The 13,705-nt window shown below is 38.5% G+C and overlaps 5 protein-coding genes across 11 annotated transcripts; 2 read left to right on the top strand and 3 right to left on the bottom strand.

Annotated features, from left to right (window-relative positions):
* Nucleotides 1-314: 314 nt before the first annotated feature.
* On the bottom strand, nucleotides 315-1,935 carry LOC104734998 (uncharacterized). Its single transcript, XM_010454707.2, has 3 exons — nucleotides 1,647-1,935; nucleotides 788-1,060; nucleotides 315-478 (listed from the first exon to the last, which is right to left on the bottom strand). Exons 1-3 carry the CDS (start codon nucleotides 1,665-1,667, stop codon nucleotides 431-433), a joined length of 342 nt encoding a protein of 113 aa, XP_010453009.1. The 5' UTR covers nucleotides 1,668-1,935; the 3' UTR covers nucleotides 315-430.
* Nucleotides 1,936-2,031: 96 nt separating this feature from the next.
* Nucleotides 2,032-6,402, top strand: LOC104734997 (putative pentatricopeptide repeat-containing protein At5g09950). Of its 5 annotated transcripts, none has more exons than XM_087482905.1 (7): nucleotides 2,107-2,256; nucleotides 2,358-5,332; nucleotides 5,424-5,488; nucleotides 5,725-5,800; nucleotides 5,884-5,949; nucleotides 6,031-6,196; nucleotides 6,275-6,402. In XM_087482905.1, exons 1-2 carry the CDS (start codon nucleotides 2,242-2,244, stop codon nucleotides 5,313-5,315), a joined length of 2,973 nt encoding a protein of 990 aa, XP_087339031.1. In that variant the 5' UTR covers nucleotides 2,107-2,241; the 3' UTR covers nucleotides 5,316-5,332; nucleotides 5,424-5,488; nucleotides 5,725-5,800; nucleotides 5,884-5,949; nucleotides 6,031-6,196; nucleotides 6,275-6,402. The 5 variants fall into 5 exon arrangements, with proteins under 5 accessions (XP_087339030.1, XP_087339031.1, XP_010453006.2 ...); XM_010454704.3 differs by having other exon boundaries at nucleotides 5,878-5,949; XM_087482904.1 differs by having other exon boundaries at nucleotides 2,032-2,256; nucleotides 6,031-6,402.
* Nucleotides 6,398-7,086, bottom strand: LOC104737912 (uncharacterized). Its single transcript, XM_010458161.2, has one exon. It carries the CDS (start codon nucleotides 7,065-7,067, stop codon nucleotides 6,456-6,458), a length of 612 nt encoding a protein of 203 aa, XP_010456463.1. The 5' UTR covers nucleotides 7,068-7,086; the 3' UTR covers nucleotides 6,398-6,455.
* Nucleotides 7,087-8,712: 1,626 nt separating this feature from the next.
* LOC104734995 (ABC transporter F family member 2) lies at nucleotides 8,713-11,690 on the top strand. Of its 3 annotated transcripts, none has more exons than XM_010454700.3 (8): nucleotides 8,713-9,673; nucleotides 9,739-10,080; nucleotides 10,175-10,315; nucleotides 10,411-10,590; nucleotides 10,665-10,820; nucleotides 10,906-11,007; nucleotides 11,104-11,232; nucleotides 11,314-11,690. In XM_010454700.3, the coding sequence occupies exons 1-8, from the start codon at nucleotides 8,882-8,884 to the stop codon at nucleotides 11,512-11,514; spliced, it is 2,043 nt and encodes a 680-aa protein (XP_010453002.2). In that variant the 5' UTR covers nucleotides 8,713-8,881; the 3' UTR covers nucleotides 11,515-11,690. The 3 variants fall into 3 exon arrangements, 1 of the variants encoding a protein (XP_010453002.2); XR_015577862.1 differs by having other exon boundaries at nucleotides 8,790-9,673; nucleotides 10,723-10,820; XR_015577863.1 differs by having other exon boundaries at nucleotides 8,792-9,673; nucleotides 10,669-10,820.
* LOC104734996 (DNA-directed RNA polymerase II subunit 4) lies at nucleotides 11,582-13,007 on the bottom strand. Its single transcript, XM_010454701.3, has 6 exons — nucleotides 12,765-13,007; nucleotides 12,456-12,564; nucleotides 12,285-12,362; nucleotides 12,123-12,156; nucleotides 11,965-12,033; nucleotides 11,582-11,867 (listed from the first exon to the last, which is right to left on the bottom strand). The coding sequence occupies exons 1-6, from the start codon at nucleotides 12,811-12,813 to the stop codon at nucleotides 11,790-11,792; spliced, it is 417 nt and encodes a 138-aa protein (XP_010453003.1). The 5' UTR covers nucleotides 12,814-13,007; the 3' UTR covers nucleotides 11,582-11,789.
* Nucleotides 13,008-13,705: the final 698 nt, after the last annotated feature.

Here is a 13,705-nt window from a genome sequence, read left to right as displayed (position 1 = left end):
GTAAAAATCATCAAATGCTTTTGATGCCACGATCAACTAAGATTCGAAAAAGGAAATCACTCAAAATACTAAACAATGAACACAATTTTACTGAAGTCCAATTAACTCCACACAATGTTTATATCAAATCACTGTTTTGCTTCAAAACCTGCCATTTGCCATATGTGTATTGGAATGGCCAGTAATACTCTTAAGTCGGATCAATGTTCATGTTTTGCTTTTAAGTTAAAGCATACTAACTAGCTTAACTCTCCCCTAATCTTTTTTTTTATATAACAGAGAGCTATATATATATGCTTCCAAAGAAACAAAACAAGAAAGAAAAAGAGAAATGGATTGAAACATATATTAAAGGGTCATTACATTACATTTCCACATTCGAATCACACGAGTCAATAATAAAACTGCCCCTTTGCTAAAGAAGAAACCTTCAAGCCTTGACGCAGCAGTTGAAGCAGCTGAAGATGCTTCTCCTCGTCTGTTCCAAACAACCACACCAAATAAATCATGTTAGCGACAAGCAAGACCGGCTCAATAATATTATAATCAATATATAAGATATAGATTGCAAGAAAAAATTGGACCCTCTAAAGTATAGATAAATCATGTTACAAACCATGTGCTAATAATAATGACTCATACTCTAAGACGTCTTAATGACAATAATGCAAACCAAAATATATGATTAAACGCAAATGCAAATATTTGTGTCTTGAACTTGAAACAGTCTTATGAAAGAAGAAGCAACAAAAGGAAAAACAGAAAAAAAATGGAATTGGAAACTTACAGAAGGAGAATGTGGTTGGTGATGGTGGATGGGAGAAAACTCAGGTTGGTTTTGGCTTTGGATAGTGGTGAGTTTAGCAGTAGTTGAAGTAGGAGAGTCGGGTGGCTTAATGAGCTCATCCTCGTTGCCTAAACTGGCACGAGAAGGGTCTCTTTTGTTTTGTTTCCTCATCTCTCTAATCTTAGTGAAATCCATAGAGTAGTCAGGCATAGTTCCTCCTCCTTTTTGGTCCCAATCACCAAACTGTGGCACTGATAGCCACGGCGTGTTCTTCTGCAATAACAACACAAATATATTAACTAACCAAAAAGGTATCATATTTGATGCACAAGAGATAACGAAAACAGAGGGATATAATAGTATTTACAAAGCGATGCATCATGAGAGGAAGAAAGATGTAATTCTCAAAGAAACAAAAGCCAAAGTTCTTGACTTTATAGGACAAAATTACAAGCTTCGATTTAATCAACGATCAATAATAAAATCTGGGTAAAGTATGATCTTTTATTTACCAGTCCAATAAAGTTTCGGAATTTCCAACTAGTAGAAAATATACAAGTCTCTGCTATCGAGATGTGCAAATAATAAAAATAAAGGACGAAACTTTAAGAATATACTCAATTCTTTGGTTTTCCGATTACCAAGATACTGATTTTACTTTTAATTATATCGTTCAACAGTATCAGTAGGTGCTGGAGCTTGCTAAGCTCTTTAAAACAAAACCCCCATGTTCGATTCCCGACAAAAATCCAAACTAACAGATCTTGATTTATTAGTTCAAAAAAAAAAAGAAACAAAGTTTTAAAAACTACAGCAGCAGAAGAAGAAGAAGAAGAAGAAGAAGATGGTATATACGTACCTCTTTGCGATCGTCGTCCATATTGATGATTTCAATAGATAGAGAGAAACAAAAGAGATTAGTCCTTTTCTTTCTTTTAAGCTGCTGCTGATATGGTGGTTCCTAGCCAAAGAGAGAAGATGGAGAGACAATTTAAAAAGCTGCAAAGAAAAAAAAAAAAAAAAAAGGAAAAAGAGAAAATTTTGTGAAATTATTATTACAGCAAAAAAACAGCTCGATTTGTATTATACCCAATCAAAAGCATTTTTTAATTTTTATAATTATTTGTTGGCAAAATGATAATATAATTATATACGGAAAGTCCCAGGTAGTGTGTTGTTTAAATCACGAGAATGCCATTTGCGACTTTCTTTTTTTTTATCCTCTCCTTTGTTGTGTGTGTGATGTTGTTTCTTATCGGACCGTATTGGGCTCACTGACAAAGCCCATTAAAATAAAGCATAATTTGGAAAATCTCGGTACAGTGAAACGCTGTCGTTTTACGTCAGTTGACGTCACTCCACTGAGAGAGCTCTCTGTTTGTGTGTTGGTCGCGCGAAAAATCCAATTTTGTTTTCTTCTTCTGGGTTTATGATTTGATTTGGCTGCTCCTCTCATGTCGTTTCTAAACGTAAGTCTTCTCCATTTAACTAAACCATTTTTGGTCGATGTCAGATTACTGAGATTGATCATGACTTAATTGTGTTCCTCTTTCTTTTTTTTGTTGTTCAGAGCTGCGTTGTTGGACATAGAGGAGCTGCTAAACTCTTTCATTCCCGATTATATAAGAATGGTTTAGACAAAGAAGTCTACTTTTGCAACAATCTCATCAATGCTTATCTTGGAACGGGTGATTCGGTCTCTGCACGCAAGGTGTTTGACGAAATGCCTCAGAGGAACTGCGTTTCTTGGGCGTGTGTTGTTTCAGGGTATAGCCGTAATGGGGAACATAAGGAAGCTTTAGTGTTCTTGAGAGATATGGTTAAAGAAGGGGTTTTTTCAAATCAATACGCTTTTGTTAGTGGGCTTCGGGCTTGTCAGGAGTTAGATTCTGTTGGGACTCTTTTCGGAAGACAAGTTCATGGGCTGTTGTTTAAGCTTTCATATGCAGTTGATGCAGTAGTTTCTAATGTGCTCATATCGATGTACTGGAAATGTGGAAGGTCTCTTGGTTCTGCTCTCCGTGCTTTTAGTGACATAGAATTTAAAAACTCTATGTCATGGAATTCGATTATTTCGGTTTATTCACAGACTGGGGATCAGAGATCTGCGTTTGAGATGTTCTCTAGCATGCAGTGCGATGGTTCTAGACCAACTGAATACACTTTTGGTAGTCTTGTAACTACTGCTTGTTCTTTCACTGAACCAGACGTTAGTTTGCTCAAGCAGATCATGTGCACCATCCAGAAGTCTGGTTTACTCTCAGATCTTTTTGTTGGCAGTGGATTGGTGAATGCGTTTGCAAAGTCTGACTCATTAAGTTATGCTAGGAAGGTTTTTAATCAGATGGAAACAAGAAATGCAGTCACCTTAAACGGCCTAATGGTTGGTCTGGTAAGACAGAAATGGGGAGAAGAAGCAACGAAGCTCTTTATGGATATGTTTAGCGTGATTGATGTTAGTCCTGAGTCATACGTCATTCTCCTGAGCTCATTTCCTGAGTATTCTCTAGCTGAGGAAATAGGTCTGAGAAAAGGCAAAGAGGTTCATGGACATGTAATAACTACTGGCTTAGTTGACGTTATGGTTGGCATTGGGAATGGACTTGTTAATATGTATGCTAAGTGCGGCTCAATAGCTGATGCTAGACGTGTTTTCTGTTTCATGATGGAGAAAGATTCTGTCTCCTGGAACTCCATGATCACTGGTCTTGACCAAAACGGCTGTTTTCTAGAAGCAGTGGAACGCTACCAAAGTATGAGACGACATGCAATATTGCCTGGAATTTTCACACTGATAAGTTCACTAAGTTCATGCGCAAGCTTGAGGTGGGCAAACCTAGGACAGCAGATTCATGGAGAAGGCCTCAAATTAGGGCTTGATTCCAATGTTTCGGTTTCAAATGCTCTTATGACACTGTATGCAGAGACTGGCTATCAGAATCAATGCTGTATGATATTTTCCACCATGCCAGAACCAGATCAGGTGTCTTGGAATTCTATGATAGGAGCTTTAGCTAGTTCAGAAGGGTCAGTACTCGAAGCTGTGGCATATTTTTTGAATGCGCTTCGAGCGGGACAGAAACTTAACAGGATAACCTTTTCAAGCGTTCTCTCAGCTGTGTCATCCCTTTCATTTGGTGAATTGGGGAAGCAGATACATGGGCTAGCGTTAAAGTACAATGTTGCAGATGAAGCAACAACTGAAAATGCGCTCATAGCTTGTTATGGGAAGTGTGGGGAGATGGATGGGTGTGAGAAGATATTTTCTAGAATGTCAGAGAGAAGAGATGATGTAACGTGGAACTCAATGATCTCGGGGTATATACATAATGATCTCCTTCCTAAGGCTTTGGATCTGGTCTGGTTTATGTTGCAGATGGGTCAGAGGTTGGATAGTTTCATGTATGCGACGGTTCTTAGCGCGTTTGCCTCGGTTGCAACGCTAGAGCGTGGCATGGAAGTGCATGCTTGTTCGGTGAGAGCTTGTCTAGAATCTGATGTGGTGGTTGGGAGTGCACTTGTTGACATGTACTCCAAATGTGGAAGACTAGATTATGCTTTGAGGTTTTTTAACACAATGCCTGTAAGAAATTCATATTCTTGGAACTCTATGATTTCGGGCTATGCACGACATGGGCAAGGAGACGAAGCTTTGAAGCTTTTTGCAAATATGAAGCTCGATGGCCAAACACCACCTGACCATGTTACATTTGTGGGAGTCTTGTCAGCTTGTAGTCACGCCGGTTTGGTTAAAGAAGGGTTTGAGCACTTCAAATCTATGAGTGATTCTTATGGCTTAGCTCCTAGGATTGAACATTTCTCATGTATGGCTGACTTGATAGGCCGTGCAGGTGAACTTGATAAGTTGGAAGGTTTCATTGATAGAATGCCAATGAAGCCTAATGTTCTCATATGGAGGACTGTACTTGGGGCTTGTTGCAGGGCAAACGGTCGAAATGCAGAACTAGGGAAGAAAGTAGCAGAGATGCTTTTTCAACTGGAGCCAGAGAATGCTGTTAACTATGTGCTACTTGGTAACATGTATGCTGCTGGAGAAAGATGGGAAGATTTAGTAACGGCGAGAAAGAAGATGAAGGATGCAGATGTGAAAAAGGAAGCTGGTTATAGTTGGGTTACCATGAAGGATGGCGTCCATATGTTTGTTGCTGGGGATAAGTCACACCCAGACGCTGAATTGATTTACAAGAAGCTCAAGGAGCTCAACAGAAAGATGAGAGACGCAGGTTATGTGCCCCAGACAGGATTTGCCTTGTATGATCTAGAGCAAGAGAACAAGGAAGAGATCCTGAGCTATCATAGCGAGAAGCTCGCTGTAGCTTTTGTTCTCGCAGCTCCGAGGAGCTCTACGCTGCCAATCAGAATAATGAAGAACCTCAGAGTTTGCGGTGATTGCCACTCTGCCTTCAAGTATATATCAAAGATCGAAGGGAGACAGATAATCCTAAGGGATTCGAACAGGTTTCATCATTTTCAAGACGGTGAATGTTCATGCAGTGATTTCTGGTGATACCATGAGTCTCCAAGGTATAAAGATCATCAAACTCAAAAAGAAATTCCTTTTAAATGATTCATTCATGGTCGTTCTGTTTCTTGAGATGATATTACTTGGATGCAGCATTTATTGGCTTAAACCATTGTTCTTTCCTCTGCTGGGATGCGAAGTTCAGATACATCAAATCAGTGAGTTACATACAACATGTGCATTTCATTATATATTAAACTTAAAATTTGTCTATCCAGTTAAAACTCTTTTCCAACCTCGAAAAGATGTGTGAAACAGCTCACGGCTCACACTATTCACTGGAATTTTTCCAATAACAGTGACCTCAAAAATCTTGCTCAATTACGATAGCAGAATCTTGGATATAGTTATTGCATTTTCTTTATAAACTGAATGGCTCTTCCCTTCTGAATAGGTGAGTTGTGTGTTTGAGGAGCTGCAAGTGCCGCTCAAAGATGGAATTTTCTGTTCTTGAGGTTTACACCAACGAGGTATTATTTATCATGTCTTTACATAAAAAGATCTTTAGCTCTCTGAAAGATCACACTTTAACTTACTCTGAATATAGATGCAGGTTTTTGGTTAATCTTGTTAATGAGGCTCTAAGAGTCTCTATGTCTTGCAATAGGCGATGAAAATTGTAACTTACTATTCCTTGTGGATTCTATTGCGCAGCGCTCCAAAGTCTGAATTGTGAGTCACATATATTATGTTTTTGCAGTTGCCTCATGAAGGTTCTCGATGGCGAGTTAACTTTGTAAATGCTGCCTTTATCCTGAGGGTGTTCGTGGTGTTTGTCATACAGACGTTCAAGTTATCCGCTTCGCCTAGTGGCTGCTTCTGTCTTAGCTGGAGGCTTCCACCGCTCAAGGAAATCGAAGACAGCGGTAAAATTCACTAAGCTTCTTCTTTTTTTCTTCTTATTCACTAAAATTGTCACCGTACCCTTTCTGTTCTTTATATAGGTATCGACTATCGAGGCTTTGGCTCGACAGAAAGATCCTTCCTAAAATCTATTGTTTAAGCGTGTTTTGTAATGATAAATTTTGGATAAACAAATAAAAGATGACATGATTTATTAGATTGCATCAAATTCTTTCTAACCAATACATAAAAAAAAATTAAGCATTACATGTAACGAACCGATCAATATAAAACTCCAAGCGGGACTTTGCCTGAGGAAGACCGTTTCAGGATCCCCGGACCCAACTCCAAACCACCATAATTCCATTTTTCGATAGTATTACTTAGAACCAGTCTTTGACTCAACATTTGAACCGGAGGATTTCTCCATTTCGGAATCGGACCGGTTATGAACAACGGCTCAACCAACGATCCAGCTTCAATGACAGCTTGCTGGAACTTACCGTTCTCCGGCAAGACTCTTCCGAGTCCTATAATCTCCAGCACAAGGGTCTCAAAATCTTTCCTGTTCTCAACACCCATCTGGTTCGGCCGGAAGCTGTAACAATCAGAATCGTACGTCTCCGGCGAGGAATAGACAGTTGAGTTGGACACGAGATCCATCGACGATGCTGAATCATCGGAGAAGTTATTGTAAATATAGTTTTGATGATCGTCTTTGGCTTCTGAGTAATAATAGGGTATTTGTTGTTCTTCAGACAAGAAAATGGTGTTGAAGTATTCCTGTAGTCTGGAGAGTTCGGCGAGTGAATGTTTCAGATGTTCTCTTGCTTCGTCTCTTTCTTGAACAGCAAGTCTCCATAGATGAACAAACTGCAGAGTTTCTTGGTACATTTTTTATATATCTTCTTGAGAAAAAAAAATGCTCTGCACAAAGATGATTATTAATAATTCGTATATTATTGGAATAAAATATACTAAAAGAAACATATATACCTCAAAATCAAGATCTTTCACGCCAAACCATCCATGAGTTTCAACGATCTTTTTGTTGTGAAAATTGTAAATCTAGAACGATGAAGAAGAATTAAGAAATATAGGGTTTCATTTATATATAAGACGCTAAAATCTATACATTAACTAAGAGTGTGTGTGCATTTATATTTTATAACTAGTATTTTAGTGTTCTAATTTAATGTCCCTAAATTGTAATGGAAAGACTTTATATGTTCTTATCGAGATTGTGATTATTGGAGAGGATCCTATTGATTCACTTTCACTAGAATATCGACATATAGGTGATTAAGTTATTGCCAACCTCTATATAAGGAGATGAGACATTCTAATCAGGGAAATATTATATTCAGAAAGTAAAGTCGAGAGAAAAATCGGGCAAGTGAATCCCACGCGCGGCGATTTTTCTCTTTCAAAAGCCTCCTTCTTCTGATCACAACCTCGTGCGCCGATGCCGGGTCTTCCGTCAATTCCGGTGGCGGTGAGGACCCTCCGGTCCATGGTTCTTTATTCGTGACTTGTTGCATCATCCCGGCGAAGCTGTTGGACGAAATCAAGGGAGCGTGGAGAGGAGAAGCATCCGCGAGACGCTGACGGTAAAGAGCTCTACCGGAGGTGTTGCTACGTGGAGCGGAAGAGGGAGATTCACGGCGAAGAACGAGAGAAGAGGGTAGATAGATCTGGAGATCGGAGATTCTGGAGGTTTCACCGGATTGGTTATGATAGGGGAGGTAATCTCCGATCCGGTGAAGCTAAGCCACCGTCGCCGGTCCTCTTATCTACTCCCTGCTGCCTCTCTCTCTCACGACTGAGCATGGATCCTCCACGACAAATGACAGATCGGATCTCTTCCTCCTTCTCAAAACGGTTCTACGGTGGCGGGATGGCAAATGGATCTTGGATCACCATCTCCATTCGGTTACCGTCGTCCAGGCTCACCGGAGGTCCTGTTCCGGTCGAGTATCCGCAATTATGGATGACGGCTGCAAAACGAGTTCTTCATTTGTAGATTAGGGTTTCACGTAGTGCCGATTTAATCCCATTGTTGTAATCCGGCCGGTTTTGTTTTTCCAACGGTTTAGTCCGATTTGATATAAACGAGTTGGACCCTTTGGGATTTCTGTATGGACCTACTCCAAAAATAGCCCACTGAACATTATATTTTTATAATTAAATACCTTTTAACAAATAAAAAAAATATTATATTCAGAACGATGGTTCTTTCTCTTAAGAGTAGTGGTATAGATTAATTACTTTAGATTTTTTACGATTTCGACATAATACTTTGCGGCTCTTTTTAAATACTAAGAGTTAATTTTTCTTTCCTTGTTTGATTTAGCTGAATAATTAAGGAAGAATTAATTCACGAATCACCAAAAAAACATTTACTAGGTCTTGATAAGAGTTGGTATTGTAAAAGTTGAAATTATCATCATGCCTACTTTTTTTTACCTATTGTAAAACCGGTGACGTGGTAATCTAATCAGTGGCTATTTAGTTTGGCACGTGGGAGTTTATGAGCCTTGAGCTTCACATGCATACGTGTGTGTTTGTGACACTTTGCTCACACGTTATAGAAGCCTCGAGAGGTCCTTTTGCAATTCTTGTTCTGTTTTTGTTTGTTGTCTCAAAAGTACATTTTTCACAATCGGAATTGTTCTTTTGGATCATTTAATGTCTATATTAGACCAAAAATGGGATTAACGACAAATCTCCATAACCTAAACCTTCGTTCTGCCTTCATCTTCAGTCATCCACTTCGTTGCCCTACACCATTCACCTTGAAACTCTCCTCTGTTTCTAACCCTAGACGAGTAATCAATGATATCAGAGCCCAAGTTTCTACAACCAGCTCCAATCCAGAGCTTGAATCGCTCTTCACGACCGAAGATCACGATCAGAAGCGGATCAGTAAGCAATCAAATGGTGCGTCTTCGATTTCGTCAGGAGTAAGACTTGAAAACATTAGCAAGAGCTATGAAGGCGTGACGGTGCTAAAGGATGTGACTTGGGAAGTGAAGAGAGGTGAAAAAGTAGGGTTAATCGGCGTCAACGGTGCGGGGAAGACGACACAGCTCAGGATCATCACGGGTCAAGAGGAACCTGACTCGGGAAACGTGATTAGAGCCAAACCCAATTTGAAAGTTGCCTTTTTGAGTCAAGAATTTGAGGTTTCTATGGGGAAGACAGTGAAGGAAGAGTTCATGAGTGCGTTTAAAAAAGAGATGGAAGTAGCAAGTAAGCTTGAGAAGTTTCAGAAGGCGATTGAAGAAGCTGTTGATGATTTGGAATTAATGGGAAGGTTACTTGACGAATTCGATTTGTTGCAGAGACGAGCTCAAGAGGTTGATTTGGATTCTATCGATGCGAGAATCAGTAAGATCATGTCTGAATTAGGGTTTGTGTCGGAAGATGCTGATAGGCTTGTGGCTTCGTTTAGTAGTGGGTGGCAAATGAGAATGTCACTTGGGAAGATTTTGCTTCAGGTAACAATGAGAAATAGTGATTCTTTTATCTCTGTATTGAAGCTAATGTGTGATTATGTGGGCAGAGTCCAGATTTACTGCTTTTGGATGAGCCAACGAATCATTTGGATCTTGATACTATTCAGTGGCTTGAAAGTTACTTGAATAAGCAAGATGTGCCTATGGTCATTATATCACATGACAGAGCGTTTCTTGATCAGTTATGTACCAAAATTGTGGAAACTGAAATGGGAGTGTCGAGGACTTTTGAGGGTAATTACTCTCAGTATGTGATTTCCAAGGCAGAGTGGGTTGAAGCTCAGTATGCTGCTTGGGATAAGCAACAGAAAGAGATCGAAGCAACAAAAGATTTGATTAGTAGGCTAAGTGCTGGAGCAAACTCTGGTCGAGCTTCTTCAGCAGAAAAGGTAAGAAGAAGTAGCAGTAAAATTTAGTACTTATGAAGCAGAGATGTGTGAAAAGTGGAAACTTACTTCTCTTGATTCTGTTTATTATAAATAGAAACTGGAGAAGCTCCAAGAAGAGGAGCAGATAGAGAAGCCATTTCAGCGGAAACAAATGAAAATCAGGTTTCCGGAATGTGGATTAAGTGGAAGATCTGTAGTTACTGTTAAGAATCTAGAATTTGGCTTTGAGGATAAGGTGATATGGTAGCATTAGACTAACACTGTTTGGATATTCCTTTCATTGTGTGTTTGAGGTCTTGTGTTTTAATCTGTGTGTTCTGATGCTAGCAGAAGTTATTTAACAAGGCAAATATAGCTATAGAGAGAGGAGACAAAATAGCTATTATTGGTCCGAATGGGTGCGGTAAAAGTACACTATTGAAACTGATTATGGGTTTGGAGAAGCCTATGAGAGGTGAAGTGACACTCGGGGAGCACAATGTATTGCCAAACTACTTCGAGCAGAATCAGGTTAGTTTTGTAAACGAAGAAAGGCTTATTAGAGGAATCAGAAATATGGTTTTACTCACTTGTTGGCTATATAGGCAGAGGCTCTAGATTTGGATAAAACTGTGATTGAGACAGTTGTTGAAGCTGATGTAGATTGGAGAATTGATGATATTAAAGCTCTTCTTGGTCGCTGCAACTTCAAAGCTGACATGATGGATAGAAAGGTCTCTCTTTTGAGTGGTGGTGAGAAGGTAAAATATTTCCTGTTTCTATCCTCAATATAAACCTTATATTGTCTCATTCATGTTCTTGATCGCCATTTTTATGCGGTCATAGGCACGCCTTGCATTCTGCAAATTCATGGTGAAACCATCCACTCTACTTGTGTTGGACGAACCCACCAATCACTTAGACATACCTTCGAAAGAAATGCTCGAGGTTTCTAATCATACTCTTCTATTTTCTGTTGGCCAAATTGTTTCCTGGAGGTTGAGTCACTTTACTCTCTGATTCTCTGATTCCTTCTTTCATCAGGAGGCAATAAGCGAATACAAAGGCACAGTCATCACAGTCTCTCATGATCGATACTTCATTAAACAAATCGTTAACAGAGTAATTGAAGTCAGAGATGGTGGTTTAAAGGACTATACAGGAGACTACAATGTAACACAATCCCTATCTTAGTTTCGTCTTTCATTACTTTTGCCAAATTTATTCATCTTAGATTGTGCAACTGTTTCTTAGTATAACCTGGAGAAGAATGTGGAAGCTAGAGCAAGGGAGTTGGAGAGGGAAGCAGAATTGGAAGCAAAAGCTCCAAAAGTGAAAGCAAAGTCAAAGATGTCAAAGGCTGAGAGAGAAGCACGGAAGAAGCAAAAGATGAAAGCGTTTCAAGCTTCTAAAAAGAAGTCGAAGTCCAGCAAAAATGCCAAGAGATGGAATTGAAAACTTTACAGTTCACACATTGCTTTAGGTGTAGTATGTATTTAGTGTTATACATTACTCAATATAGTGAAAAGGAATTGTTATATATTTCATTGAAAGCTTGGATCATCCATTGTAAATTGCATTCATTCAACAAGAAGGTATCATTCCAGAGTTTCTGGGAATGAGAAAGCTAATATAATCTCAGACATGGAAAATTAACTCCAGAGATATTTGATCAGACATCAGCTAGAAGGTACTTGTTCTTAGTCTTTAGATCTTGAGAATCTTATGCACTACTCGAACCTCTTCACAAGGGAGAGATCATTGAGCATCTTCTCAATTGCTTCATCATCATGAGCTCTTCCTTTTGTCTACACAAAAGAGAAGCTTAACATCATCTCAAAAGTCCACTGACATAACAATACTATCTATCCTTTTGAATAGTAGAAAAAGTATAAGTTTTTTTACCTTAAGAGAAGGAACCATTGCAACAGCTTCTTCAACAGTTTCAGGACAAAGATTACCAAGAACACAGAGCTGTTCAATAACGAACAATGCAATGTTTTAAGTCTTCTGCCGACTTAATTTTAAACAAAAATCCAATCTCAAAAGATTTAACATCTTACCTCAAACTCAGTGAGTTGATGTCTGCTCAGAATTCTATTAAAAGTTGAGTTAAGGTAAACATGTTACGGTAATGGGGGAATTAAGACGAAAACATGTCAAAGCAAAGAGTGGTTAAAAACTATGAATCAACTAAATTAAGTCAGAAAAAAAAAAGAGGATACTCTCGAACTTGTCTAACAGCATCAGGATTCTTGTAGCGGCTGAATCGCTTCACATATTGTAAGGACTTCTCAAACACTCTGCAAGGAGAAACTTGTTCTTAGTCTCCAAGATCGAAAGCTTAGATTAATTCATAATTGCAAATATACAACTTTAAAAAAAAAAAAACTTACTGAGAAACTTGATTCATAGGATCCTCGGAGACTTGCTGAAGCTGTTCATACTTGTGCTCAAGGATCAACGAGACTTCACAGTTCATTAAGCACTTTGCCTTCAAAAACTCTTTTTGTTGTCAAGAGAAAAATAAACCCAATCAGTTACGGTTAGAAATCAATAAAGGTAAGCTCAATTACAATTCCAGAAAGAAAAACTTCAAAAATCGTATCGCATTAAAGATCAATTCGATGAGACAAAACAAAAAAAACCCTAATTTTGAGAGTATACAGTCGTGGATACGGAGAAGAGAAAAATAGAGAAAGTACCATCTCCGATCTTGAGTTCGGCGGCGTTCTCTTCTTCTTCTCCGGACATGGCGATTATCAATGAGGCAAATCGAACCCTAAGGTTTTGTTTTGTTTGGGTTCTGTATAATAACGGAAGCGAATAGAAGTTGTAGACGAAAGAAACAATTTATTCTCGTTCACCGCAGTTTATGTAAGAAAAAAGTAAATCTTTATAACTAAAAAATAAGCAAAACCCAAAAGAGGTTAATCAGGTAAATTGGTAAAAGAGAAAATAACGGATTATCCTAATTTATGTTGGATTGAAATTATGACGGTGTTATATTATTGATTTATTTATATTGTAATATTGCATATGTTTAGATGATGGAAATAGATAAATACAGAGAAATAAACGTAATTATCTCGTAACGAAAATTAAATTTATTAAAATAAATGTAAAATCATATTACAAAAGGAAATAATATTTCTCCTAGCATTAAGATGAAAAGAAATTAAAAAAATATATATATGGTTTCTTTGCCACCATGAAGATAGCTCTCTACATCAAAAATAAAAATTACAACAAGTTGGGGTTTATGATTGATCTAAACGGCCCCAACATAACTCCAGTCGGCTCGAGTCCAAACTTTTTGTTGTGAATGATCATCTTTGCTTCTTCCCGACCAATCTTGCAACGACGACAATGACAATACTGCTCCTCTCCATATTCATCTTCATCTTCAGTCTCATCATCTTCATCATCATCGTCAATGTTTTCCAGTTGTCGGATCTCTGTTTCCATTAGTTTTCTGAACATTTGAGTAAGAAGCTCGTCTTCCTTGAACAAATTCAGAAGAGAGAATATGAGTTCTTCTCCTTGTATACCCCGGGACTTGAATAGTTTCATCAGGCCCATGTATTGATCAAATTGCGGTTGACTTAGTCTTTCTCTGATGAACTTTGTTATACACACAAAGCAT

Source organism: Camelina sativa, chromosome 13 (genome assembly GCF_030686135.1).
Source record: "Camelina sativa cultivar CO46 ecotype springtype chromosome 13, ASM3068613v1".
Classification (NCBI taxonomy): domain Eukaryota; kingdom Viridiplantae; phylum Streptophyta; class Magnoliopsida; order Brassicales; family Brassicaceae; genus Camelina; species Camelina sativa.
This window is presented reverse-complemented; position numbering and strand designations above follow the sequence as displayed.

Coding starts and splice junctions, on each gene's coding strand:
- LOC104734995 (XM_010454700.3), top strand. CDS start 8,882: ATGGGATTAACGACAAATCTCCATAACCTAAACCTTCGTTCTGCCTTC. Junction 10,591..10,664: donor ACTACTTCGAGCAGAATCAG/GTTAGTTTTGTA, acceptor TTGGCTATATAG/GCAGAGGCTCTAGATTTGGA. Junction 11,233..11,313: donor ACTATACAGGAGACTACAAT/GTAACACAATCC, acceptor ACTGTTTCTTAG/TATAACCTGGAGAAGAATGT.
- LOC104737912 (XM_010458161.2), bottom strand. CDS start 7,067: ATGTACCAAGAAACTCTGCAGTTTGTTCATCTATGGAGACTTGCTGTT.
- LOC104734996 (XM_010454701.3), bottom strand. CDS start 12,813: ATGTCCGGAGAAGAAGAAGAGAACGCCGCCGAACTCAAGATCGGAGAT. Junction 12,157..12,284: donor GCTGTTAGACAAGTTCGAGA/GTATCCTCTTTT, acceptor AACTTTTAATAG/AATTCTGAGCAGACATCAAC. Junction 12,034..12,122: donor ATCAACTCACTGAGTTTGAG/GTAAGATGTTAA, acceptor GTTATTGAACAG/CTCTGTGTTCTTGGTAATCT.
- LOC104734998 (XM_010454707.2), bottom strand. CDS start 1,667: ATGGACGACGATCGCAAAGAG. Junction 1,061..1,646: donor TGGACGACGATCGCAAAGAG/GTACGTATATAC, acceptor TTGTTATTGCAG/AAGAACACGCCGTGGCTATC. Junction 479..787: donor ACCAACCACATTCTCCTTCT/GTAAGTTTCCAA, acceptor TGTTTGGAACAG/ACGAGGAGAAGCATCTTCAG.